Raw genomic sequence first — 27,850 nt, forward strand, 5'->3', positions numbered from 1 at the left:
CTGAAGCATCAATGGTTGCTGTGGAACTTGATTCAATTCCAATGGCTATGAGGCCCATTTAGATCTTGGCATTATTTGGAGGTCAAGGCCTAATGGCCTGCTCTGAGGCTTGATTTGCTGCTGCCAAATAAGCCTGTGAAAAGTTTAGGTTTTTTTTAAAGAGTTGCCTTTTCATTTACTCCCCCAATGCTGAACTCCCGTTACCCACTTCCCCTTCCACAGTTCAAACTAAAACACCTCCCCTGTCCTCCAACCATTCAACAATTTCAGCCCCTTTTTCTCACTCGCACTAACACACAGCTTAACAGCCCTGGTGTATCCCCCCAAATTTCCACTCTGGGATAATGCAAAGATTGAGGCATTAAATCGAGGTTGCACTGAAAACAGGTTTGGGAAGCACTGGCTTAGCAGTTGATGCTTTGCAGTAATTTTGCCCATTTATGTTGATTTTTCAACTGACCAATAATATCTTGCAAAATGTTGACTTTTTAAAAAAAAATTGAAAATATTTGTCCTAGAAGTTTGTACGTTTATTTTTGAAATATATTATCAACCTATAAGTAGAGAGAAAACAATCTAGTCAAAATAACAGATGTGTTGTCAATGTGGGCTGTTTCTTCAGTTTAATTTTTTTTAATTTGTCCAAATCAAACCTGCCTTACCTCTGACTTGATCTATGTGAAATTAGCCTGCTCTCGACCAAGCCTTCAAGACTCATCAGTAATAATTGTTACCCGTTTGATTTTTTTTTTATTCCAATTCGATCCAATCAAGTCCAATTCAGAGTCTGAACAAGTTGAGACATTCCCGATCCAAGCTGACAAGACAGGGCTCTTACCTCCTGTCTTGGGCTTGCTCTACATGATCCAAGCTGATTGGAGTAGGCATAGCTCCTCTCCAAGGCTTGATCTTATTTGCGTCTTAGCCAAAAGGCCAAGATGCAGCTTTTAAAAATTGCTTCAAATGAAGCTGAAATGTAACCTAATGACTTCAACCAAGCACAGCATGTTGATACTACACTTGATTTTAGCCAAAAGGCTGAGAAGTACGACACTGTTAGACCTGAAGAGTTACCGCTTTGAAATCAAATTGTTTAGGTTTGAGATTTGCTCAATTTCCCATTCAATAACTATGATGCAATTTGTAAGTAGCATGGCTGTGGAAGAGACTGTCACAACTTTCTTTTTCTTTACCTGCACCAATACATTTTACATTCTTCCCACAGGGTATGGTAAATGAACTTTCTTCAGGCCCTTGCTTTGCCCTTGAGTTACAAGGAAAGGATGTTCAGAAGTCATTTAGAGAATGCTGTGGACCATCAGACCCTGTAAGTTACAGTCAAATTTCAAAAATTTTTACCAGTTTCTTAGAATCCCCACAGTGCAGAAGGAGGTCATTTGGCCCATCGAGCCTGCACTCACTGTAATCCCACCCAGGCCTTATGCCCATAATCCTACATATTTACCCTGCTAGCCCCCTTGCCACTAAGGAGCAATTTAGCATGGCCAATCAATCTAACCCACACATCTTTACAATGTGAGAGGAAACTCACACAGACACGGAGAATGTGCAGACTCCATACAGTGACGGTAGAAAGCACTTATCAGATTAGTTTTGACTTCCTTTTTTATAACTTCACTAAGTTGTCTTCTGTATTTTTGAAGTGTGCGGGTCAATTGTCTTATACACACTTAGAATGTAACAAATCCATTTTTCAGTGAATATTCATTTCCATATTGAATAATATTTGTTTCACAGCCATGAATAATTGCATGATCATACTCAATTTAAATTGAATGGGAGGGCCATACATTGAAAGTAAGACCATACATTTAAATTAGTGTCCTTCAATTAAATTTTGATTAACTACAAATCCATTTGTTGTGATTTTCCTTTAGCAGCTTAAAAAGTCAGATTTATAAAATTGCCCTTCCAGTAAAAGTCAGGAGATAACAAAGTTGCTTGCTGTATCTCGCCTGAAGATAATTTTAATTGGATTGCATTTTGTATAATCTGCTTGAAGCAGATAGGAGGTAGACAGGCCGTTTTAACATTGTGTCAAAACCTTTTAAAACAATGAGGCTGATGTAAGGTGGGTCACCTCTCTATAATTTACTAGTTTCACTTTCTGAAAAATGTGATGTGTCAAAGAATATCCTAATGAATTGAGAAAGGGAAAATTGAGGGTGAGTTCATCAGTGGTACTCTTGTTTATCACCAGGTTAAGTCAGATATTCATCATGAAAATGTTATGCAAATGTAAACTTTTCACCTAAAGGGAACAAAGGGAAAAATGTCTCTGAGGTGAGACATGGAGGATGGTAACTTGACATTGGAATTTCGGCAAAATAATCTTGGGTTTGCAAGTCTGATCCCACACTTGGGAGGTGTTTAATGCAGGCAACGGGGGTCACACCCACCGTCAAGAGACTGCCACCTCCTTTGGGGCTACGGACAAAGGAGCATTTATGTAGACAGTGGCTGGCTTTGCCCTGCATCCTGGCTCCCCCCCACCTCCCCAAAAGCTACCAGTTAATCCAAGGCTGCCAGATGTGCGTTGTAGGTAGTGCTGGCAGGAGTGGTGGCTGCTGCTGGCGATATACCCATCAGAGGCCCAGGATTGTAAGAGAATCCCAGGCCAAAGTTGACCTGAGGGTGGGATGAGGAACAGGGGGTGTAGTTGCAGGAGAAGTGGGGGGGGTCAGCAACAAGGGCCTGGCTCTCAGTGGGCATCCCCTACCTGATGCTGGGTTCCTTCATGAGGCACTGTGCTTTTGAATGAGGGAACAGCTGCCCACTCCCAATCCCCAGCACCTCTTTTCGGGTTTGACATGATGAATACGTCACTGTTAGTTTCCCGCTTAAGAGCCTCAATTGGCAATGGATTGGAAGGCCATCCATGAGCCTTCTCACCCTGGACTTGTTAGGACAGAGCCAGGAATAAGGTGGAGACCCAACCACCACTTTTCCACACAGTTAAATAAGAACATAAGAATATAAGAAATAGAAGCAGGAGTAGGCCATCTAGCCCTTCGAGCCTGCCCCACCATTCAATAAGATCATGGCTGATCTGAAGTGGCTCAGTTCCACTTTCCCCCTTTCTCCCCATAACCCTTAATTCCCTTGCCTACCAAAAACCTATCCACCCGTGTCTTAAATATATTTAGTGAGGTAGCCTCTACCACATCAATGGGCAGAGAATTCCAGAGATTCACCACCCTTTAAGTGAAGAAGTTCCTCCTCAACTCCGTTCTAAACTGCACCCCCCCCCCCCCCTTATCTTGAGGCTGTGCCCTCTAGTCCTGCTATCCTTTCTGAGCAGGAAGAATCTCTCTACCTCTACCCTATCTATCCCCTTCATTATCTTATACGTCTCTATAAGATCCCCCCTCATCCTTCTAAATTCCAATGAGTACAAACCCAATCTATTCAGCCTCTCTTCATAGTTCAACCCCCTCATCTCTGGTATCAGCCTAGTGAACCTCCTCTGCACTCCCTCCAAGGCCAAAATATCCTTGCGCAAGTGCGGCGACCAAAACTGCACACAGTACTCCAGCTGCGGCCTCACCAATGCCCTGTACAGTTGCAGCAAGACCTCCCTGCTTTTATATTCTATCCCCCTTGCTATAAAGGCCAGCATCCCATTTGCCTTCCTGATCACCTGCTGCACCTGTAGGCTGGGTTTTTGCGACTCATGCACAAGGACCCCCAGGTCCCTCTGCACCATAGCATGCTGCAGCTTTTCGCCCTTTAAATAGTAATCCCTCCTACTATTATTCCTGCCAAAGTGGATAACCTCACACTTGCTAACATTGTACTCCATCTGCCAGGTCCTCGCCCACTCGCTCAGCCTATCAAGATCCCTCTGCAGACTTTCCACACCCTCCGCACAATTTGCTTTTCCACTTATCTTTGTGTCATCAGCAAATTTCGACACCCTACACTCAGCCCCCTCTTCCAAATCATCTATATAAATGGTAAATAGCTGAGGCCCCAGCACCGATCCCTGAGGCACTCCACTAGTCACCAACTGCCAATCCGAAAAGCACCCATTGATACCAACTCTCTGCCTCCTATTAGACAGCCAATCCTCCATCCACGCTAACACCTTACCCCCAACTCCATGCCCCCTAACCTTCTGAAGCAACCTTTTGTGCGGCACCTTATCAAACGCCTTCTGAAAATCGAGAAACACCACATCCACTGGTTCCCCTCCGTCTACCGCACTAGTCACATCCTCATAGAATTCCAATAAATTCGTAAGACACAATTTCCCCTTAACGAATCCGTGCTGCGTCTGCTCTATCAAACAATTTTTCTCAAGGTGCCTTGCTATTTCTTCTTTGATGGATTCAAGCATTTTTCCCACGACAGACGTTAAGCTAACCGGCCTATAATTCCCTGCCTTTTGCCTGCTACCCTTTTTAAACAGTGGCGTAACATTAGCCATTTTCCAATCTTCCGGCACTTCCCCGGAATCCAGCGAAGTTTGGTAAATAATCACTAAGGCATCTACTATCACCTCTGCCATTTCCTTCAGAACCCTGGGATACATTCCATCCGGTCCTGGGGACTTGTCCACCATCAGTCCCGCTAGCCAATCAAGCACTACCTCTCTAGTGACTGTGATTGCATTCAGTCCCCCTGCAGCCTTCAATATGGCATTAAATTCCACCCATAATGACGCTCAGAGCTGTGCTACTTCGAGGTAGTGCAGAAAAAAGATAGGTTTCACACAGTTAAATATGGAGTGATGTTGTGTAGTTCTGGAAAGCAAGTTTCCAAGTCAATTTTTCAGTCCTGCTGCAAAGAATCTCCAGAAATAGCAACAGATTTTATTTCAATAGAAGCAGAAGGTGGAGAAAAATCTCACTTTTTAATAAAATGACAGATTTATTGAAGGATTTGCACGAAGCTGATGAAGTGACTTTTGTGTTAAAATGCAAGAGTCCAAATCATGACTAATATTCATATTCATTGCCACTATTATGTGAGTATTAGCAGTTTACAGATCAGCCACAAGAAATTTGATTTATCTGTGTTAGCACGAGAGACCAAGAAAGGCTGACTGGATCAGCTTTGGCCCAAAGGGCAATACATGTATCAGCGATATTAATCTTGACATGACCCGACCGATCTGATCCTGAAACTAAATTTGAAAATAAGATATCAGAGGAAAGGGATGAAACAAGGCTGCAGAAAACCTTGGAATTTTCTTTTTGTTATACTTCAATGTACATATTAAGATGACTGTACCGTGTGTTACGATGTTATAGATATGTACTGGAACGTGGGCAATTGCTTAAAAACTTTAGTTGTTTGTTCATTTGCAGTTCAACTTGCTTACCTTTTCTGTGTAAAAAAAAATGCGTTGAACAATCATAATGTCAATTGACAGACTTTGATCATTATCATTGTAATAGCCTACACACCCTATATTGCAAAGTCTGCTGTCAAACTTATTTCTTCCGTGTGCACAAGAAATGAATTAATAAGTAGTAACATTTCAATCAAACTTCACTAGTCAGGAAATTTAATCATTAGGATCCCATGGAAAGCACAATTGCTGCAAAACGTTTTGCTATTGATACTAGTTTGAGAAGCTTGGTGGCTTGTTCAAACTTTAATTTACATGTGTAAATATAGTGTTACCTTAATTCATTTGCTTATGTACTTTGGCACAGTAGTACCTGGAATATCTTATCAACCTTGAGGTGATCGAAAGGCTACATAGCCTTGGACGTGTTATGGTGGTAGGAAATAGTGTAAGGGTTGGAGCTGGATCATAACAGAACAATAAAATCTAATGGGTAGGGAATGGGAAGAGGTTGAGCACTGTTGACAGAAAACAGTTGGAGAGGCAAAGATCTGGGAGAGCAGCAGGGAATAAAACCCACTGCTGCTTAGAGCAGCAGTCACAATGCTGGAGGAAGCAGGCAACATGAGCAACGTTTGAAATCAAATCAAAATACTGAATGACAAAACTTTGTTAGGCTGAAAGCAATGACAGCTTTCTCCACTGTATAGTGCAGAACTTTTGGGAAAAAATTAAAATCACAGATCCCACAATGTATTGCGGGCAAGACAGCCTCTACTTCACCTGCCCTATCATCAACTCAGACACTTGATTTCAGGCGCCATTTTTAAATGCTGCTGCAGCAGACAACAAGCAAACCAGTTCATTCAGGTGCATTCCCTGGCACCCCCCACCGTGCATCAAGAGGCACTATCAGGGACTCTTTTCCTGTTGCTGATCTTGTCTGATAGGAAGACGAGCGGAAAATTCCAGCCATGGACCAAGAAGGCATATATTTTTTGGAATTGAAGCAGAAATGTGACATGAATGTGATGTTCATTGTGGAGGGAGGTGCTGTAACAGTAAGTGCTACCTCCGTGAACTTCACCCCATTCCAAAATAAGTTCAGCAACTTCCCACAGCAGCCGAAACAAGCTACCAGCTTGCTGATTGTTCTTGTAGTCTCCTCATTTATGTTGTCATGGTGAAAGGGAATGAATGCTTTGCATAAGTTACTCCCTAGCTCCTGAGCCTGTGGCCTCTTTCGAAAAGAAGGGGTGATGTCCTTCCTTTCCCCTCATGGGAATGTGTCTATTCCATCTCCAATAACTTTCCATTGTAAGATAAACGCAAATTACTGCTGATACTGGGATCTGAAACAGCTCTGACGAAGAATCATCCAGATACAAAATGTTAGCTCTATTCTCTCCACAAATGCTATCGGACCTTCTGAGATTTTCTAGAATTTTCTGTTTTTGTTCCATTGTTAGTTGATGTTTTGATCTGTTTTTCTTTCTACTGTTCCGTCGTAGCTATAGAACTTGTATGTGCAAATCCATGGTGAACTTCATTGTAATGGCTCCAGGATAGAGGTCAGAATTTTATGTTCCCCTGCCAGCAGGTTTAAGGGGGATTGCCTGTTAATTTTCTACAATGGTCTTCTAACCAGCTTCCTGTCCACCCTGAACTCTCTATAATGTTATGGTGAGATGGGCAAGGCCTAGGCCAGCTGACCCGCCTTGCTGCGATTGAGGTCCTTATTTGACCACTCAAGCACCGTTTACTGCCCTGCCTCAATCTGTTGATAGGAGTTCAAGGACAAGGGGTAAAGCCAGAAATTGGATGGTATTCAGGCCTTGGGCGCAAAATGGGGTGGTCACCTCCATCAGCAGCCTCCTTTTAACATCAGGCACCCCACGTTCCCCACCATGGAAAGTCCAGCCCTGTATGTGCTCCCTCCCTACCGGCCTCTTCACCAATACACTTACCTCCCTCTACTCTCCCTCCACAATCTCACTTCCCCTTCCTGCCCTGAGATCCTCACATTTACCTAGTCCTGTACTCTGAAGACCAAGCTCCAGGGACTGTTTGCAGTCCCAGTTTGTCCACTGCAGGAACAAGAAAGCTACTGGCCAATCAGACTGGAACTTTTTCCTGAATGGGGGGTGAAAGTCCCATCTGCAGCCAGTTGTATGGTGCAATAAATGGATGTAGGGCATGGGGTGTGTCCTCAATCTGCTGACACTTCAGATGATAGGAAGGGAAATTTTGTCGTCCTAGAAATCCAGGCCAGGATGTAAAAAGCAAACAATCTTCCATTGAAAGGCACATTATAGAATCCTTTGTAAGTTGTTCAGTTGAGAAAAGATCCAATTTTCAGAAATCATCCAGATTGACGTTTCAACATTTGTGGACGTTTGAAGTCTGCGAACCACTTTGTGCTTCCCATATTATGTAGGTAACTTGCTCTTTTTTGTAACGTTAACTTGTCTGGCGCAAGTCTAGTGTAACTGGCAGAATATCAGAAACAGCAGCTTTGGCCTTGCTCTCCTGTTATTGGCATATGTGTACTACTCGACAGTACCACCAAAAATCTCCATCCTTGTTCGTGGCTGGGATTCTCCAGTACTGTAGAAAATGAATGAAGTTTTGCTGGCATGCCAAATTCTCTGTTCTCACTTGCAGCAGGGTGGGCATGGGCAAAGAATCTTGCCCTACAATTTAGAATGGGTGTATTGCTAGCGTATCTGACATGCATGCTAAATTCCAGCACCCACTCCAGAGCAACTCTACTTTTGCATTAAAAGCACCACAGAATTTCTTGCTGCAGGGCTAGCAGCATTTCTCAAGGTGACATTAGCTCTTACCACCAGCTGCCTGTTTGCACTACACTGGCTACAGTATAATGAGCTTAGAGGACCAATATCAGAACTGCCCTGGGTCTCATCATTTAGGTGCATGCTACTCTGTCTCTCTTCTCCCCACCGCCATGCCCAGCTGAGGCCCCACAATATGATGGGCAAGAAATCTGTGCACATTTCTGGTCTAGCTTCCAGTGTGAGCAAATTTCTAGGCCCTAATATCTTTATCAAATCCCGAGCCATCTCAATCTCCAACTTTAGAAAATCACATGTATAATTGATCGTTCTACAGTTTTTCTAATTAAAATTGTTCAATGTAGCGCTATAGAATTCAAATGTTGTGATTAGAATGCCATAGCTATGTCAGAATTTGGGATAAAACTAATCACAGAAGCTGCATAATCTGTCAAATGAAAAATGGAAGTAGCTTATGCATATTAATTCTATATTTGATTAAATTGAGATTTCCATAGTTAGCTTTTATTGGTTTAAAAATATCTGTTATATATCATAAATACTCAATTTGTACCTTGGGAAATAGTATGCTATTTAATATTGCTGCTGCTGCTGCTATCAAATAGGCATTTGTTTTTAAAGAAAAGTTAGTAAAACAATAAATTCTGAAATGAAAATCAAGGGAAAATATCATAAAGATTGAAGTAAATGTGTTAATTGTTGCTGTAAATCCTGATTTTTTTTTATTGGCTCAAAAATCTAAATATATTAATGATACTTGATTCAGCATCCTCTGCTCAGGAAATCACATGTAGCTATGACTCATGCTGTAATCTATCAACCATAAATGTGATGAGTTTCTTGAGTTCTGAACTGTGCTACTCCATTGTTGGGGAAAATCTGACCGTTTGTCTCATCTCCTTTGTTATTTGAGTCTCAGCAATTTTGCTATGAGGGTTAGTATAAAGCTTTATTTATCTGCTCTAGCTCCTGAGGAAACGATGAACGCTAAGCAAATAGGAAATTAAGAGAATGGATTACAAAGCACAGTTCTTTTATCATTGTGTTTTAAACCACGAGTCATTTTTGTGTTAACACATCTAACTGAGAAGTAATCCAAATATTAGAACTATTGTTCTGAACAGATGACCCCTTCTTATTTGCGATTTGGTTGCATAGCACCTTTTGAAAGTAAGATAATGAAAATGTACACAATAACAATAATTTGAATAATTTATTGCTATGTAAGTGAAAGATTCATTTAAGTTCAAAAGTACATAAATATGTCTCATTCTTTAAATATTATTTTAAGATAAGTTTATATGAAATCAACTACAAGTAGCTTTTTGAGATCGTTATATGATCTCATTGTCCAGAATAGTCTTCCTGCACAGTTCGTTCAAAAACTTTGATAAATGCTACTTGCTATTCAAAAGCAATGTGACTTTTTTAATTATGTGTCTGGTACATAATATGTTGTCTTCATTACTATTGATGTTTTAAGTATTCAATTGCAACTGACCTATATACATGAAAATAAATAGCATGATTATATCTCGGGGTAAGGGATGACTGCAAGCGCTCAATCAATTGAATGGTTTTTTTAAAAATTGAAACATAGTACAAGATTTCTTAATGTCAGTAAAATTTTGTATAAAGTCAATATTTGACACTGGCCATTGACACTTTGGTACCTGTGCGTTGTAATGCACAGTGTTAGACTTAAATAAATGCTAGAACCATGGCTTTTACCAGAATTGTACAATCTGTGGCCCGAAGACCACGTTTCAATTTTTCTCATGCTCGGGGACGGGGGGGAGACAACAAACGGGCAAAAAAAGTTGCATACAACGCACACTCCTCATACACACAGCCACTAAGCATCTCTCGCACACACAAACTTCTCAATCACACACATGCACATACTCACCCTTTGTACACATACACTCGCCACGCACCCCTTGTACATGCACACACTCTCTCACACACATGCACCCCTCACGTCCACACTCAGCCACAAAGCACACCTTGTATACACAACCGTTCGGCTAACTTTGCTAACACTCATACACCCACTCTACCATCCTCACAATCACCTACCTGCTGTCCTCGCCCCATTGCTGCCTTCATGCCCACCCACACACACACCCCCTGAGCCTATCTGCAGCAAATGCAGGAGAGAAACAGAATGTCATTGGAGGAATAGTCCCCCTGCAGAAATATTCAAACTCACTGACCTGTCTTAATGACATTTTCAACAATGCTGCCCGTGGGCTGCACGTTCAACAAGCTTGGCTTATGTCTTGCACATCAAAAGTGACCTACCAGAGTAGCTCACTTTTTATGTTTTGACAGTTCACTCCTCAAAATATGCTCAAAATAACAGGAAAACTTTCTATAGTCGCACATAAGCATTTGAGATTGTATACGTGCCCCTTGGCTCCCAATGAGTATCAGTAGCCAAAAGTCAAATACCAACTATATTAAGAAAATGCTTTATTCTAACATTAAGAAATCTTCTAATATGTTTTAAAAGTTTTATCGACAACTATTCGACTGATTGAGCTCTTGCAATCTACCCATATCCTGAGATGTAATTAAGAATAACAGTCTGAGGCCAACTACTATGCATGGCAGAGCACCTCTTGGCATTAATGCAAATGGAAGTCAGATTACTGATCTGATTTCCAATGTATACACACACACACACACACACACACACACACACACACACACACACACACACACACTTGACATTGTAGAACAGAAACAGCTTTGCAGAAATGCTTTTATAGTAGCACACTAGTATTGTCAAATTCTAAAAATAAAAAGAGGGAGCCTCTGCTTTATGCCACACTAAAGCTCAAAAGATGCTGACAGAGCAACAGAAACACTCTCCATAATTATAAACAAACACTTAGGAATATGTACGTGTTGGTGAGCACTCCCTGAGCATCAATGACCAAAAAACTTCGTTGGTTCTGTGCAGCTTTATTATAGAACCATTAGGTCAAAATTTTGTAGAGTGTTTAAAAAAGCTCCAGCTGGGTCTGAATGTGCACCTATTCTGCATTTTTCAAATTGTTTCCTTGTTAATACATTCAATTCTGCATTAAGTTTGATCTTCTCAAAAATATCACTAGTAACCAATTATATAGCATATAATGTGGAAGTATAAAAGAAGAGTATCTGACACAAATGGCAAACTCGCCTCTATTGAATATTTATTTGAATTATCGATGACTATAGCAATTGTACTTGTGCATTCCTGTAGAACAATTAACCCATGTTGTAAATTGTTATCTTACTTTTAAAGGGATTGAATTTACGCAGGATTCTCCCAGTTCTCTGCTAAACTTTAATGGAAGATCTGCAGATCCCCAGAGAAGTAATATAAATGGCGTTACACAATTTCTGCAGAGTTTCCAACAATCTTCTGCTGCTGTTTTAACAAACAATTGGGAGAGCCCCCCTGGACATTTAACCTAAAACAAATTTATATTTTAATTAAATTTTAAAATTCTATGCCTCTTTATGGAAAAGTTGTCATCCTAGAGTACTTTTGTGTATAACAATTGTTCAGAAAGGTTTTAACATTATTAAACATCATAACCTACATTTTCAAATTGGTTTCACTCCAAAAATGAGGGATAACTACAGAAAACCAATACAAAATTGTAGAGAACTGTCATGTCTGATTTAAGTTTCTGCTGGCACCACAGCTTCTGCCAGTTTGATTGTTTGCATATGTAAATGAGGCTCTAATGAGGTTACATATATAAATAGAGACTTTAATGAGTGCTAGATTTTTCTCTACCTGACTGTATGAAAAGATCATTCAAGGGTAATAACTAAGGCCAATTGTGAGAGCAGCATATCGGATGTAAATCTGTGACAGTCCTGCCACACAGCCTTCAACCAAATGTTAATGGTTTTTAAAAAGTTCTATTTAAAGATTGAAAGAAGACATTTACACGCAGTTATTAATGACATTACATTTGATTTATTCTTTGAGGTAATTGTTGGGTTACTGCCATTTTTGTCCAAAACTCATTAATAATTTCCCTGTACTTGTTTTTTGAATTGGCAAAGAGGAGACCAACATGGGGATGTGAGCCAAATCAATTTTTTTTTCTAATATGTTCATGGGATGTGAGCATCGCTGGCAGTTCAAATATTTGTTGTTCATTCCTAATTGCCCTTGAGAAGGTCATGGTGAGCTACTTTCTTGAGCTGTCCATGAATTACTGTAAGTAACACCACAGTGCTGTGAGGGAGAAAATTGTAATGATCTATTTCCACATCAGGATAGTGTGTGACTTGATGGAAAACTTGCATGTGAAGCTGTTCTCTTGTGCTTGCAGCCCTTATTCTTCTAAGTGGTGAAGGTTGCAGATTTGGAAGGTGCTGTAGATGGATCCTTGGTGAGTTTGTGCAGTGTGTGTTTTCCTTGCAGCTTATCTTCCCACCTAACTTTGTATCATTGGAAAACTTGGATACATTATTCTTGGTCTCTTTGTCTAAGTTATTAATATAGATTGTGAATAGCGGAGGCCCTAGCCATGATCCTTGCAGTTGTTACAATCATGTTGATTTGTCTGATCAAACGAAGTACAGTGTTAAAACCTCCTTAATAATAAATTAGTTAATGATGTATCCTCCCTTAAGTATCACCATTTATCAGAAACTTAGCTAGGTTATCCACATGGCTACAGGAACCGATTCAGCAGCGATGGTGAAGCGGCAGCGCGGAGTGCGGGTCCTGGCCAGAGCAGCATGATCACCTTGGTCCGCTGCTTCACCTGTGGAAAGGTGGTGGTCAACAAGTGGGAGGCTTACCTGGGCCTGCTACAGGCTGAGTACATTGAGGGTGAAACGCTCGATGTGCCAGGTCTGAAACGTTACTGCTGCAGGTGCATGCTGCTGTCCCATGTGGATCTGATTGAAAAGCTCTTGAACTACGCACCTCTAGAGAAGTGATGGCTTTTTGGATGGTGATGGAAAGGGTTCGTCAAAACCTCTCTGCTTTGCTGGCAGGAATCTTGCAAGGGGATTGGAATTGTCGGCTGTATAATCCGCAGATCTAGGACTGGAAGAAGAGAACGTTTTATTTTGTCATCTACCTTGTTAATAAAATGGGGATTTGACTCACTTAAAAAAAAACAGGACCAGATCAGAGGCTGCTTCCATAGTATATTGTGGAGGGAGAGAATGTTTAAGGTGATGGGTAGGGTGCTAATCAAGCAGATTGTTTTGTCCTGGGTGGTGTTGAGCATCTCGGGTGTATTGGAGTTGCAGGCATTCAAGTAAGTTTTATTCCTGTCGTGTAGATGGTGGAAAGATTTTGGGGAATCAGGAGGTGAGTTACTAGATACAGAGTATCCAACCTCTGACCTATTCTGAGCCACAGCTGAGCATGAATCATGCAGGTTTGGGCCCAATATCCTGCTATCAGTCTGTTTTCATCCTGACCCAATCCTCAGTGCTGCCTTTATTCAGACCAGGCTATCAAGTTACAGAGTAGCTACTTGATCAGAAGGGATATCCCCTCTGGATATAACTCATGAACTTTATCTGGGACCAAGTTGGTCTACAACATGAATCATGCCACCAAGAACAATGCTCAAGTAATGTGCCTGCTGCGTGGAACATTCCTGAGGAGCTTTGCAACTGCTGTGTGGATATCAGATTTGTGGGTTGTTTGCTGTATGCTTCACAACATTGCCATCATGAGGGGCCAACTGTTAGTACCAGATATATAACAAAAGGACGAGCATAAAGAGGACAGGCATCATCTCTCATGTTTGGATCACTGTCTGTGTGAAGTCTGCACATTCTCCCTGTGTCTGTGTGGGTTTCCTCTGGGTGCTCCAGTTTCCTTCCGCAGTCCAAGAGACGAGCTGGTTAGGTGCATTGGCCATGCTAAATTGCTGAAGTGTCGGAGGACTATCTGGGGTAACTGCATGCGATTATCAGGATAGGGCCTGGGTGGGTTTGTGGTTGGTGCAGATTCAATGGGCTGACTGGCCTCCTTCTGCATTGTGGGGTTTCTATCTAACAGAAAAAGGGGGAAAATAAATAACAAATCATCATTGTGAAAGCTCCTTTTATAATCTTAGTGCTTCTCTAGTGGCTACAGATTTAGAGGTGGAAGGCAACTGAGCTGCTATTAAAGACATTTCAGATAGCCATGGTGGATGACTTTGAGTAGCTGTGGTGTTTGAGGCCTGGCCTCTGTTTGCAATGTGGGCGATTGAGCTGGCTATTTGAAACTAACAAGGGCACCAGTGCAGTGAATGGTAGAGGATCAGTGATCCTGAAAGTGGAAAGCAGGTGCATTTCCTATGATGTCTTGGCCAGGCTCTTGTCTCTGCTCCTCAGCATCCTAGGAGTCTTATTTTTAACAGAAAGCAGGAGGAAGGTGAAGCCCATGTCGACAGTGGTATGCAAAGCAAAGGTGACAACCTTATGAGCTTCCATAGCAGCTGCAGGAACTTCAGCGGTCACGGGCATTCGGCCTCTGATCTCCGGTTAAGCATTCTCCAAGGTGGCCTTCATGACGCACGACAGCGCAGAGTCACTGAGCAGAGACTGATAGCCAAGTTCTGCACACGAGGACGGCCTCAACTGGGATCTTGGGTTCATGTCACATTACCTGTAACCCCAATGACTTGCCTGAAATTGCAACATCTTTCTTACTGTCCTGTCTGAAGACAATACACATCTCTTTAACCTATTCCAAATGCTCTCTCCACTCACATTGTCTGCATCTTTAAGACTTGAATAGCAGGTTAGCTGTAAAGACGCGCATTTTAATCAGTATTCTGTAAACTGTGTGTGCTTCTATATGGACTTCTGTGATCAGAACCTTCCTTCCACACACCTGATGAAGGAAGTGTTTCTGAAAGCTTGTGGGTTTATTATCAAATAAACTGGTTGGACTTTAACCTGGTGTTGTGAGACTTCTGGGTGCAGGAACCATCAGGTGAGGCTGCATGGTTATTGGCATCACTGTTGTATGATTGAGTTGATCACACTGTACGTTTTGGCCAGAGTGGTCAGCTGGCACAGTATGAAATCTTGGCACAGGCTGGAGCTGGGCTGCTCTGCGTTATGTAACATTATGTGTAAGCTAGCTGGCATACTGTCAAGTGCAGATTTCCTGTTGTATGCATGTCAGGTTTCCTCAGTAGCTTAGGCCCTCAAAGTAAGCATCTGAACTCACTGCATCTAGCACATCTGCAATCTCTTTGTCCGGCGAGTTGACTTCCGTTGGATCCTAGCTCTCTCTCTCTCCCCCCCCTCCCCACACACACACACACACACACACACACAATCTCCTTCACAAATGCCCGATGATTCACCACATGATGACCTTTCTAGTTAGCCTCTAAAGTTTGTCTGGTGCTAGTATCTAAACTGGTATTTGCAACAATCAGATTGAGTAACACTAAATCATCTAGAAGGCTGCTCTCCTCTCCTGCCACTGATTGAGGTATCTTTATTGAATTTATTTCAAATACAATTCAGTCTCCAGCATGAGAACCAAAGTTTAACTGTCATTATTTTTTGAACAATGTTAATGGTTTTCATTTTTTATATTAACAAATATTCATTTTCCTTTTACTTACTGATTTTTTTATCCAGCATATTTTCCTGGTATCTGTATTTATTGATGTAGAACTGTGCTCAAAGATTGACTATTCAAGGCAGCAATTGTTAGTTGAGAAAGGTGGGCGTAGAATGGGCAGTTGTCATTACAATTAACAATGTTTTACGTTGTGTGGTAACAGCATCACATGCTTGGATGACTCTAAATTGTAATTTCTAAATAAACTCCTTTTAAATTACAATGGTTAATTGTCTGTGAAACCCACTTTGTTATTCACAGTACTGCACATGCAGTATTCTGATATTGTACTCTCCATTTCTGGTAGAAAAGCATAATACATTATGGGGCCAATTCTCCCAGTCTGCTGTGCTGCTAGAGCAGTGCAATAGACCCGGAGACTCAAACGGGGCTGTGTAGTGGGCTTCCTGCTGGGCGCCACAGCCTCCGCATGTCTCTGGCTGCCAGATTTCCAGCGCTGTTAGCTCCATGCCAGAAATTGGTGCAGAGCTGAATAAATTATTTAAATGAAGATTTTAATATCGTATATAGGCCCCACCCATTGCCACAAGTGTTTCACTCCAGTGGCTTGTACAACAAACCAGCAAGGTGTTGGCCTGGCTTGGACGGCACAGTGGTTCACACTGCTGCTTCACAGCTCTAGGGATCCAGGTTTTGATTCCCAGCTTGGATCGCTGTCTGTCTGGAGTTTGCACAGTCTCCTCGTGTCTGCGTGCTCCAGGTGCTCTGATTTCCCCCCCATAGTCCAAAGATGTGCGGGTTAGGTTGATTGGCCGTGCTAAAATTGCCCCTTAGTGTCCTGAGGTGCATAGGTTAGAGGGATTAGCGGGTAAACATGTTGGGATGTGGTGGTAGGGCCTGGGTGGGATTGTGTTTGGTGCAGACTCGATGGGCCAAATGGTCTTTTTCTGCACTGTAGGGTTTCTATGATGCCCCACTAGTGGGGAGCTGGCGGCCCAACCCCACTAGAGGGAAGGGGGAGGCCATAGAGGCACCCCACAGCCTCGCCCCGCCTCCCCCTCCCTCAGAATTCACCCCTAGGTTTTTGCCAGCTTGGCAGTGCAGCCTGGCCCTCTGGCACTGCCCACTGAGCAGGAGGGTTGTGGCTGGGGTGGGGTGGGGGAGGGGCGGCGGGGAGATCAGTGAGGGCTGCGAGTCCCTGCCAATCTGCACTTGGGCTTGGTGACAGGGAGGGAGGCTAGGAATTGGGGCTGGTCATCAGGGTGGAGGAGGGCAGGGTCATGGCTGGCCCGAACACATCCAGAAGGCCAGTAATCAGATGGTGGGGGATTCACATGGCCAGCGACGGGGGTTGCTGTGCTGGCCAGCAATTGGGAGACCAGCAGTGTGGGGCTACTGCACGTGCACCCAGATTAGCACATGTGCAGTGTCCTGCTCAGCGCTATGCTGCTGGCCTCTCCAGCAGGAATAGGCCCTGCCCCTAGCTTTTTAATGAGATTCCCACTAGTGCACTAGAATGTGGGTGATTCATTTTGAAAATCATGCTGAAAAAACCAGCGAGATTTACTCCAGTTTTTATGCAAATTCAGCGTTTACTTTTTTTGGGAGAAGCCCACCCAATTGAAAAAGCAAACATTGTAAATACATTCCAGAACATCATACATATATTCAGACATAAAGTGGTATATTTTATGTACTTTAAATTTATGTTCCAAGCAGAGACACTCTCATTTATTTTTGTTTAGTTTATCTGATGCCTAGGTTACCCTCAGCCCCTTTTTCCAAGAGTAAAAAGACAAAGTCTGTCAATTCTTCTCTGATATTTATACCCACCTTTTTCTGATATTTTAAATCTTCTCTACAACATCTCATCTTTCCATACCATTTTTATGGTATGGTCTAAACAAGATTTGATATAGGTTTGGCATAACTTCCCTACTTTCCAATTCTGCCACGCTAGAAATAAAACCCACTGCTCAGTTTGCTTTCTTTATGATCTTACTAACTTGTGGTGTAACTTTTAGTGATTGGTGTATTTGTACTCTAAATCCATCTATTCATTTACCCTATGTGGACCTGTCCTTCCAAGTAATAAATGACCTCAATATTCTTTCTATCAAAATGCATAGCCTCTCTTTTATCCAAAAGAGAAAATGCTGGAAAATCTCAGCAGGTCTGGCAGCAAAAATGTCAGCTCTTTTCTAAGAGAGAAAAGAGCTGACATTTCGAGTCCAGGTGACCCTTTGTTAAAGCTAGAGAGTTTAGAAAGTCTCTTTTGGTTTCTGGTTTCAGATTCCAGCATCCGCAGTAATTTGCTTTTACCTCACGTTTATCTGTGTTGAACTTCACTTTCCAATTATTTGTCCATTCTGTAAGTTTCTTAATGTCCTCCTGTAGTTCGTTGCAGTCCTCCTCAGTATTGACTGTCCCTCCATCCTCCCCACCACCCCTTCCAATTTGGTGTCATCTGCAAATTTAGAAATTGTGTTCTTGATTCCAAATCATTAACCTTAATTGTGAACAGCACTGATTTTTGTGGAGCACTTTGGGATATTCTCCCATCTTTTATTCCCACTCTCTAGTTCTTGAAGCCAACTAACAATCCATTCTTCCACTTGTCTCCGAACTTCACATTCTGTCACCTTATTCATTACTCTATAGTAGGACATCTTAGCAAAGACCTGTTGACATCATGATAAATTAAATCCACTGCATTATCATTGCCTATTCTTTCTGTTACTATCCTCAAAGGATTCAGTAAGGTTGATTAAGCAATATTTTCCTAATCCTTGCTGACTATTATAATTTTTTTCTAGATATTCTTCTATTTTCTGCTTTAGCAGTACTTCCATCATTTTTCCTGCTACTGATGTTAAGCTGACTAGTTTATATTCCAATTTTTAATTATAGGAATTTTTGTTTGTTTCCTGGTGTTACACCTTTTTCTAACAAACTATTAAATATGAGGCAGATGAATGTGCAGTTTTAACTCTTAAATATATTATATTTAAATACATATTTTGTATAACTGGTGTAAGAAAATGTCTTGTTTTCCTTAACAAAGAGGTTTATATTTGTTGTTTAGGGTTTCATTGTAATGGCTTGCAGACTTGATTTATGAAACACTTTGAACAAAAAGAAATGTTTCAACTGTTCATGGCAGCAGGATACTGTTCCTTGGCTGTAAAAGGTTTTTGGAGTTTCATTTTGCTTTTCTGAAATTTTCAGAGTCAGTCTGTGTTATTTTGAGTTAATATGTAAAAGGGTGAACATGACAAATGGGGAGAAATTAAATGTGTCTAAAATTGGTGCAAAATGGCTGCGTGATTACACTCTAATCTGTGTGCAAAAAACAAATCAGCATGTGACTTGCATGTTAATTTCAATAGCAATGTAGTCAACAAGCTTTATTAATATCTAAGTGAGCACATTCATCTGCACAGCTCATGCACCTTACTTTGAAAATTTCAGTACCATGAAAGTTTACAGTAATTATGGTACAGCAGAAAGTTACTGATCTGTTAAGGTCAAATATCAAAATCAATTTTCTTTTCTGGTTGAAAATTCAGCTGTAATATTGCAGCCCAATGCTAACGGCAGAAAAATGTAGAACTTATAAATTCCCAACATAAAAGCAAAGTACTGTATGTTCTGAAAACCAAAATAAAAACAGAATATGCTGCAAATACTCAGCAGGCCTGGTGGCATGTTTGGAGGGAGAAAATGAGTTAGTTTCATCAGAATGCTGATGAAAGAACATCAACCTGATACTTTGTTCTGTTTCAGCCTCTACAGATGCTGCCTGACCTGCTGAGTTTTTCTAGCATTTTGTTTTTGCATGGTCTAAAGTATCCAAACATTTTTTGGAAATGATGAGTTTAAATAATCAGGGTATCCAAAAATTGATAGTGCTGTGGGATTGCTTAAGAAATATTGCTCAAGAGACTTGACATTTTGAATAAATGGAAATTAGATTTGATGATTTTACCTGTTAACTGACAAGCTTGTATTAGAAGCAGATATGCTACAAATTTACAAAAATATTTTGATCTCAGCTTTGTTTCAGCAAATTATCACATTGTGCAATAATAGTTCTAATTGCACTATTCTATAACTTGGCTCTCCAGATAACCTTTTGTTATGGTTCCACCTCATGTAAATATTCGGCAAGTCAGATTCCAGAGCAAAATCTGGCTTGATAGATCCTAATTTGTTTCTAAACCAAGGAGGAAAGTTCTGAACAACTTTGTAGGAGTCCACTGATGAACTTTTAACGCACAATAAAATATTTATTAAACAAGAAAACGGAACTGCATTACACCAGTCAAAAAGGTTTGAAAGATGTCAATAACAACACAAAGTTGTTCAAATTAAAATTTTCTTTTACCCCAGCAATATCTCAACAAACACACAATCTCAAAAAGATGATACAATTTACAATATCTATCTTGTACTCTAACATTCAGGATAAGTATGAGGTGCTTGAGAATTAACAGGTGAACATACCTGTTGGACATACTACACTCTAAAATAAATGACCGATGCAACAAAAGCAGATTCCACGGATTTCTCAACAACCCACCCAGACATTTATCATATTGTAAGCCAACGAATCTCATGGAAACTTGGTTGTTCTTGTGCAAGTTTCCAATCTCCACATTTGAAGAACTTGCCTTGGAATTATCTTCAAATGTCACTCTCACTCAGACAGCTTCACAAGGATCCACCTCCATCAAGCCATTCAATCTCACCTTCCATAATTCCTTTTACTTGGATCTCTGAGTACTCAAACTTCACCTTTGAAACACAATTTCAGATCATTGGCTGTGTCAAGCAAACCACCACTGTTCCAAAAAGTCTGTTGTCCAAAAGAGCATCCCACACAAGGCCTCCTCACTCCCCACCTGAAAGAGCAGATGGTTTAATGTCACATCTGAGAGGAAGAATCTGATTGAACGATCAAAATTTATGAATACATTTTATTGATTTGTTTTAGATTTGTCCACTTTCTATAAAAGAAACAAGGGTGTGTGTTAAATTTTGTCACGTAGGCAACAATTTTTGAAAAAGGTTCATATTCATTTGTTCCTTCCTCATACCTAGGAATCACACAGAATGATAGATAAAAAGAACCTACCTGGGAAACTGGGACAGAATCCAGATGGTCAGAAACATGTAACTTCATGCTGTTCATTTTTTCTACTGCAACATAGTAATCCTGAATTAACAGCAAGATTGTAGACAACTCCTAACTTTCAAAACAAAAACATTCCGCTTGTTAAGTTGCTATTTGTTAACACTTGTGCTGCAAATAACAACAAATCAAGGTCCAGTTAGAGATGCTACGGCTGGAGGTATTGTGACACTTCCATTGTAGAAAAAGATAGTATTTCTTTAAAGCTCTTATCACTTATCTTTAAAATATAAAATGTATGATTCAGTTACCCAGCCAGATTTAAGTGGTTATAGGTTGATAGAGCTGCAACTTTAACAATGTTGTTATAGTTGCAAAAGCAAGCAACAGGATGGGTTTGTAGAAATGCTGAGGTACCATTCATAAATAGTCAGTTTGTTGTGTACAGGATTTTTTTGCTACCAATCACTTTATAGCTCAAACATTTTGGAAACATAATCATTTGCACAGTTACTGGTAAACTGAGGTATTAAAACTAGTATGCCTCTTAAGAAGGACAATAATTTAGCATGTAAAATGTTAATATAAAAGTAATGTGAAACATGTCAAAGTGAGACTTGTTTACTTAGTTTATCTACAGTTGACTTTGCGATCTTTGTAGAAATCAGTCATAAATTAATTGTCTTTGTTAAATAATTAATACACGTCTTCAGTACAAAAAGAAAACAGACCCCGAGACCATTAGTTCCGAATGGTTGCTTATTGAGAAGCCAGAGAACTGCATATCATTACAATCAGTGCTGTATATTACGTGCTTGATGGCTAATGATGTTTGCAGCATTTTTTGAATAGATGCTGCAGTAGAAATTATACTTTTTTCTTTGTAACCTCCAATGATAGTTAAAAAGTATAGGGATTGTTTCTGCAGCAGTTAACCATAAACTGAATATTGAAGAAAGTGCTAATAGCCAATAAGCAGTTAAAAGGCTCAATCTAACCTGCTATCACAATCCTGTTTGTAAACATCTTTCCAAAATGTATTCCCTTTAAAGTGTCAGGCACCCCCTGTGGCCTACTTTTAATATTCAGAGTATCAATAAATTTCTCCTAAGCTGTTTCCTCATTTTATTATTAATAAGTTGATGATCTCTGGACATATTTCCTGATCAGAGGATGTGGTATTTCCCAATTTGTCATATCAAACTCTTCAGAAATAAAAATCTCATTTTACCTGCCTACTACATTGAAACAGGCCCAGAAACCCACAAAGTGACTATATTTTAAACACACGTGTGCACACAAAATGTTAACAGCAAATTAAAATTGAGTGGCTTGTTCACCAATGATTATTAAATCCAAGTTTCTCAGCATGATTGAACCGATCAGAGTATTCCTTTGTTTCATCTAGATATAAATGTGTATTGACAGAAACACATACATACTTGCTACAGATAATCTGTTTTTAGTGCTAAATAAATTATAATGTAATAATGTAAGTAACACAATTATGATAAGACTAAAATAAACCACTTGTTTGAGCTTTGACTTCTAGCTTTTTTCCCTTTGTCAATGGTATTCTTCTTTCTTTTTATTTCTTTGTCTCAGATTGTTCCTTTCTGCCGTCCTTGTAAATGTTGCTGTTGATTAGCCACTGCCTACACCACCGCCACCCCCCACCCAACCTCTCACATGTTGTGTTTCTCATTCCCTGAATATATTTGATTAATCACTCTCTCCATGAATTTGGTATTTCCGCTATTCATTGTCTTCATTCATCACTGCAAAGCATTCAACAATGTGAGCAGAGATGGCCTTTTAAGCTGCTGAAGAAAGATGACGACCTACTGAAACTGCTCAGTGTAATCTCTTCTTTCTAGAAAAAATGATGGGGTGAGATCAGCAATATCTGAATGTTCTAAGATGTGCAGTAGGGTCAAGCAGATTGTGTTCTGACACCGAACGACAGACACTCTTTGGCATATTCTTCTTTGCTGCTGTCGTATGTCTTCATGTCTTCTACACAGAGCATCAACTTACATATCCAGAACAGTTGGAAAACTTTTCGGCCTTGCTCAGCTAAGATCCAGGACAAAGGTGTTGCCAAGTCCTCATCCGAGCATTGTTCTATGCTGACAATTCTGGACTAGAGTTGCACAAGGAGGATCACCGTCAGTGGCAAATGGAGACTCTGTCAATCATGTAAAGAGTTTGGTTTGATCATCAGCATCATGAAGATGAATATTATGGTCTAGGATGTTACCATTCTGCCATCTATCAGCATTGGCAATTTGACACTGGATGTTGTTAATGGCTTCATATATCTAGGATTCCACAATCACCAGCAATCTTCATTTGAACTGAAATCAACACATTGCACTGCAAAAACTGCAGCTGTTATATTTAAGCTGTGTGGAACAATGGCAACCTGACCGAGAATATCAAACTGAGAGTTTACCAAACCTGTATCGTTTTCGCACTCTACGGTGATGAGACCTGGTCAACAAATGCTAGGCAGGAAACAAGGCTGAACAGTTCCCACTTTCGCTGTCTCAGACTTATCCTTGGTAGGACAAGGTCACTGACTCAAGAGATCCTAGAATATACTAGCTAATTGCTAAGCCAACAACACCTGTGCTTATTCACCAAGTTCATCAGGTGGGTCATAGCCATATACACAAAAGACATTCTGTATGGTGAACCGGCTGCTGGGTCATGACCTCCTGGACATCCATACCACCACGATGATGAATCTGCAAGTGAAATATGAAAACAGTGGGCATTGACAATTGGAAGCCAGTTGTTGACAACCGTCAACCTCAGGAAACTGACTGGAAGGGCTTTTGAAGAGGCAAACAGGAATGAAAATCTCAGCTGGTTGAGAAGAGGGCTCAGAGAAAAGAGGCCAACAAATTGTGTACTTTCTCAGTCCATTGGCTTCCTCTGCAGCAGAGTCTGCAGCCAGAGTGGGGCACCTCAGCCACAGTAGGCAGGGCTTAATGGCGCAGATCACTGCGTTATGAGACAGAGGGCTGCCACTCTAAATGTTGCTGTTACTGCCCCACCACCCTCCTGCTCTGTTAGTCACTCACTGAGTATACTTAATCAACTACTTTCTCCATGAATTTATCATTTCTAATTCCCACAGAGATAGTATAATATTTAGCTAATTGAAAGGATAGATCTACATGAAACAAACACAAAAAATGCTGAATTTATATGCCACATGCTATTTGATTTTCATACAAATTAACAGGGTATAACCAAGACTGATTTAAAAAAAGGTTTGCTAAAATAAATTCAGTGACTTTGTTAGCCATAATGCTCAGTCCTTTTATAATTTAAATTAAAACTCCCATTTTGCAAACTTTTCAATCAACTAGTTAGCAACATGCTACTCTGCTTGTTTACTTAATATAAGATATTGTGAGCATCAAAGCTGAATCTTAATTGGGATTCAGATTAACCATGTGAATGATTCAATTATTCACTTTTTGCATCTGATGAGTAAAAACTCGTTGTTAGTGATAATCATAGTTTAGGTCATTCGTTAATCACATTTTTCCCCTCTCATGCTGCATGAGAACTTAAACAGAATTTGTAGCAGTCTCTTGTTAGTGAGATTATCCAAACATAACATTTCTTTTTCAAATGCATTTTTTATCACGTGAAATACACATATCTTAAACTCAAAAGATATTCTTAAAAACTTCATATTAATGTTCATGCTAATTAATACTAATAATTAGTACTAATACTTCATGCTAATATCTTGAGATGTTTTTCTAGTACCTTATCACATTCAAGAATTTGAAGTTGTCAATATATTAAAGGATACTTAATCTGACAGGTTTAATGTAAATCAATAGAGTTTATTCATTTTGCGTTTGTAATTATAGTTTACTTGCAAGTTGGCACTTAGTACTGAACGATCACTTTCATGTCATAGAATTCCTACAGTGCAGACAGAAGGAAGCCATTCGGCCCATCGAGCCTGCATTAACAACCATCCCTGTGACCCTGCGTAAGTACCCTCCTAATTCCCATGACATTAAAGCACAATTTACCATGGCCAATCCACTTAACCCACACATCTTTGGAGTGTGAATGGAAGCCAGAGCACCTGGAGGAAACCCGAGCACATGTGAAGAACAGCAAACTCCACACAACTGTCACCCAAAGCTGGAATTGAACCCTCTTAGCCATCATTTTTATAACATACCTACATAAGCTATTATTTACAACATTCACTCATTGATTTTAGATCATGTAATAAGCTCTATGGAAGAACTGATGCGCCAAATTACTGCTATATGTAACATTCCTGTCACACAAGTGCCAAGCAATGGCCATCTCCAACAAAAGAGAATCTAATCATTGCCCATGACATTTAATGGCATTACCATTACTTAATCCTCCACTAACAACATCCTGCGGGGTTAACAGTGACCAGGAACCTGATGGACTACTCATATAAATACTGTGGCTACAAAAGCAGGCCAGAGACTAGGAATCCTGCAGTGAGTAACTAATCTCGTGACTTCCTAAAGCCAAACCATAATCTACATACTCTTGCAACTCGGCCAACGTTGCCTTCCTGATAAGCTGCAGGAAAGGATGTCCCAAGGCATGGTACGTTGGGGAGACCATGCAGACGCTACAACAACGGATGAACGAACACCGCTCGATAATCACCAGGCAAGAGTGTTCTCTTCCTGCTGGGGAACACTTCAGTGGTCATGGGCATTCGGCCTCTGATCTTCGGGTAAATGTTGTCCAAGGCAACCTTCATGACCCATGACAATGCACAGTCGCTGAGCAGAGACTGATAGCCAAGTTCCGCACACATGAGGACAGCCTCACCAGGATCTTGGATCATGTCATACCATTTGTAACTCCCACGACTTGCCTGGGCTTGCAAAATCTCACTAATTGTCCTGTCTGGAGACAATACACATCTCTTTTTAACCTGTGCTTAATGCTTGCTCCACTCACATTGTCTGTACCTTTAAAACTTGATTATCTCTAAAGACTTGCATTCTAACCATTATTTTGTCAATTGAGTTTGTCTTTATATGCCTTGTTTGTGAACAGAACTCCCACTTACCTGACAAAGGAGCAGCGCTCCGAAAGCTAGTGGCTTGTGCTACCAAATAAACCTGTTGAACTTCAACCAGGTGCATGTGAGACTTACTGTGTTTACCCCAGTCCAATGCCGGCATTTCCACATCACAATCTACAAGATATGTCAGGAGTGTGAATGAAAACTCTCCACTTGCCTGGATGAATGAAGTACCAACAACACTGAAGAAGCTTGACATCAGGACAAAACAGCCTGCTTGACTGGCATCCCTTCTACATTCACTCCCTCTATGCATAGTAGTAGCAGTGTCTACCATCTACAAGATGCACTGCAGGAACTCACCAATGCTCCTTAGACAGCACCGTCCAAATCCACGCAAGGGCACTGGATAAATGGGAAAACCATCACTTGGAAGTTCCCCTCCAAGAAACTTACCATCCTTACTTTTTTAAACTTTATTTATTAGTCATTAGTAAGGCTTACATTAACACTGCAGTGAAGTTACTGTAAAATTCCCCTGACTTGGAAATATGTCACCATTCCTTTACTGTTGCTGGGTCATAATCTCGCAACTCCCTCCCTAGTGGGCCCTCTCTAGCAGCACAGTGGGTGTACCATGTGTACTGTCACTCAGATTGCAGCAGCTCAAGAAGCCAGCTCACTGCCACCTTCTCAAGAGCAATTGGTGATGAGTAATAAATGCTGGCCTAGCTAGCGAATCACCCTCCCTTGAATGAATAAAAAAAAGTGTATTCTTCAATTTGCTCTTAATTTGGCAATATTAGCTCCAGTGAGAAGTTGCCAGATTCCCTCTATGTTACCAAATCACCCCTCCTGCTGCTGTCCCAATCACACCTCCCAGACTAGCAAGTCATTTGTGACTGTGTTTCATGACTCGTAAAAACACTCGTAAAAATCAGCATTTTGCAGAGACTGACTATGTCTCACCATTATTGTCTCTATAGAGTCTTGAGAAAGGTGCAAAAAGCTGTTAACCTATTGAATGTGGGATTTACCTTGCACTGTAAAGTAGAATACCACAAAGCCTACTAAAATATTGCACAGCTTATTGAAGAAGAATGAAAACAAGGGTTTAGCTTTGCTTCACATAGTGCAAAAATATTATGTTGTCCTCAGAGTTTGTTACTGCTGAAAGAAAGGCGGTTAAAATTCTCTTGTCAGTAATTGAAATGTGCCATGACGTTGCATATAAGACAGTGTCCTGGGTAGAAGTCTCTGCACCCCATTGTCAACAATCTGTGACAATATAGACATTACTTAATACCATATGAAATTAAGTTTCCTGTGCAGAGTACAACTGATCCTACACTTTCCTCTGGACCAAATGGGCTAATTGTTTCTTTGGACTGCAGGAAATCTTTATTTCCATTACTTCAAAAGTTCCAACAATTGAAAATTCAAATTAATGGCTAAAAATATCCAGTGCAACATTGGTCCTAGAACTTACTGTCCTTAACTTTTGCTTGTAGAGTCCATTGGGAATTTAAACAACCTGGACTAATACAAATCCATTTTAATGCCAGGCTCAATTTTCTATTTGTCAGAACTTAATTGTTTCAAGTCACTCCAGGCTCAAAATTCATTAGAAAGCTACACTATGTGGGCCTATCAGAAAAAAATTGTGTGGGATGTGTCACTGGACTCTTCTTATGTGACCCATGCATTGTGAAACTAGTGATGCACACAGATGCATCCCAGGAGAAACCTGAAGTGGGGGTTAGGGGATGGGGTGAGCTCAGAGGGCATTGAAGCTCTTGGGCTGTTGGAAACATGGCTGGGTGGTGCACACCTGGCACTGCCAGTTGGTCACTGCCAGAGTGTAAGTGGTACTGCCAGGGTGGCAGGGGTCGTACCAAGGGGGTGAGCCTGAAGGTTGTGGGCGTGAAAGGGGATCCATTGGGAGGGCCCCAAT

General features: G+C 40.7%; 1 protein-coding gene and 1 pseudogene across 6 annotated transcripts in view; both read left to right on the forward strand.

Annotated features, from left to right (window-relative positions):
• nme7 (NME/NM23 family member 7) overlaps positions 1–27,850 on the forward strand; it is a 177,248-nt gene that overhangs the window by 109,560 nt on the left and 39,838 nt on the right. For 2 of the 6 annotated variants that reach the window (XM_080203801.1, XM_080203798.1), the window contains exon 9: positions 1,226–1,327. The exons of 1 other annotated variant lie outside the window; for it this stretch is intronic. In XM_080203801.1, the coding sequence (XP_080059927.1) occupies positions 1,226–1,327 (102 nt within the window). Of the gene's footprint in view, positions 1–1,225; positions 1,328–18,788; positions 19,320–20,806; positions 22,391–24,783; positions 25,984–27,850 lie in introns of those variants that run through there. 3 more of the 6 variants (XM_080203800.1, XM_080203802.1, XM_080203804.1) reach the window with 3 other exon arrangements.
• LOC145352957 (DNA-directed RNA polymerases I, II, and III subunit RPABC5 pseudogene) lies at positions 12,889–13,283 on the forward strand (annotated as a pseudogene).

Source organism: Carcharhinus amblyrhynchos, chromosome 15 (assembly GCF_965287045.1).
Source record: "Carcharhinus amblyrhynchos chromosome 15, sCarAmb.v2.hapA, whole genome shotgun sequence".
Taxonomy (NCBI): domain Eukaryota; kingdom Metazoa; phylum Chordata; class Chondrichthyes; order Carcharhiniformes; family Carcharhinidae; genus Carcharhinus; species Carcharhinus amblyrhynchos.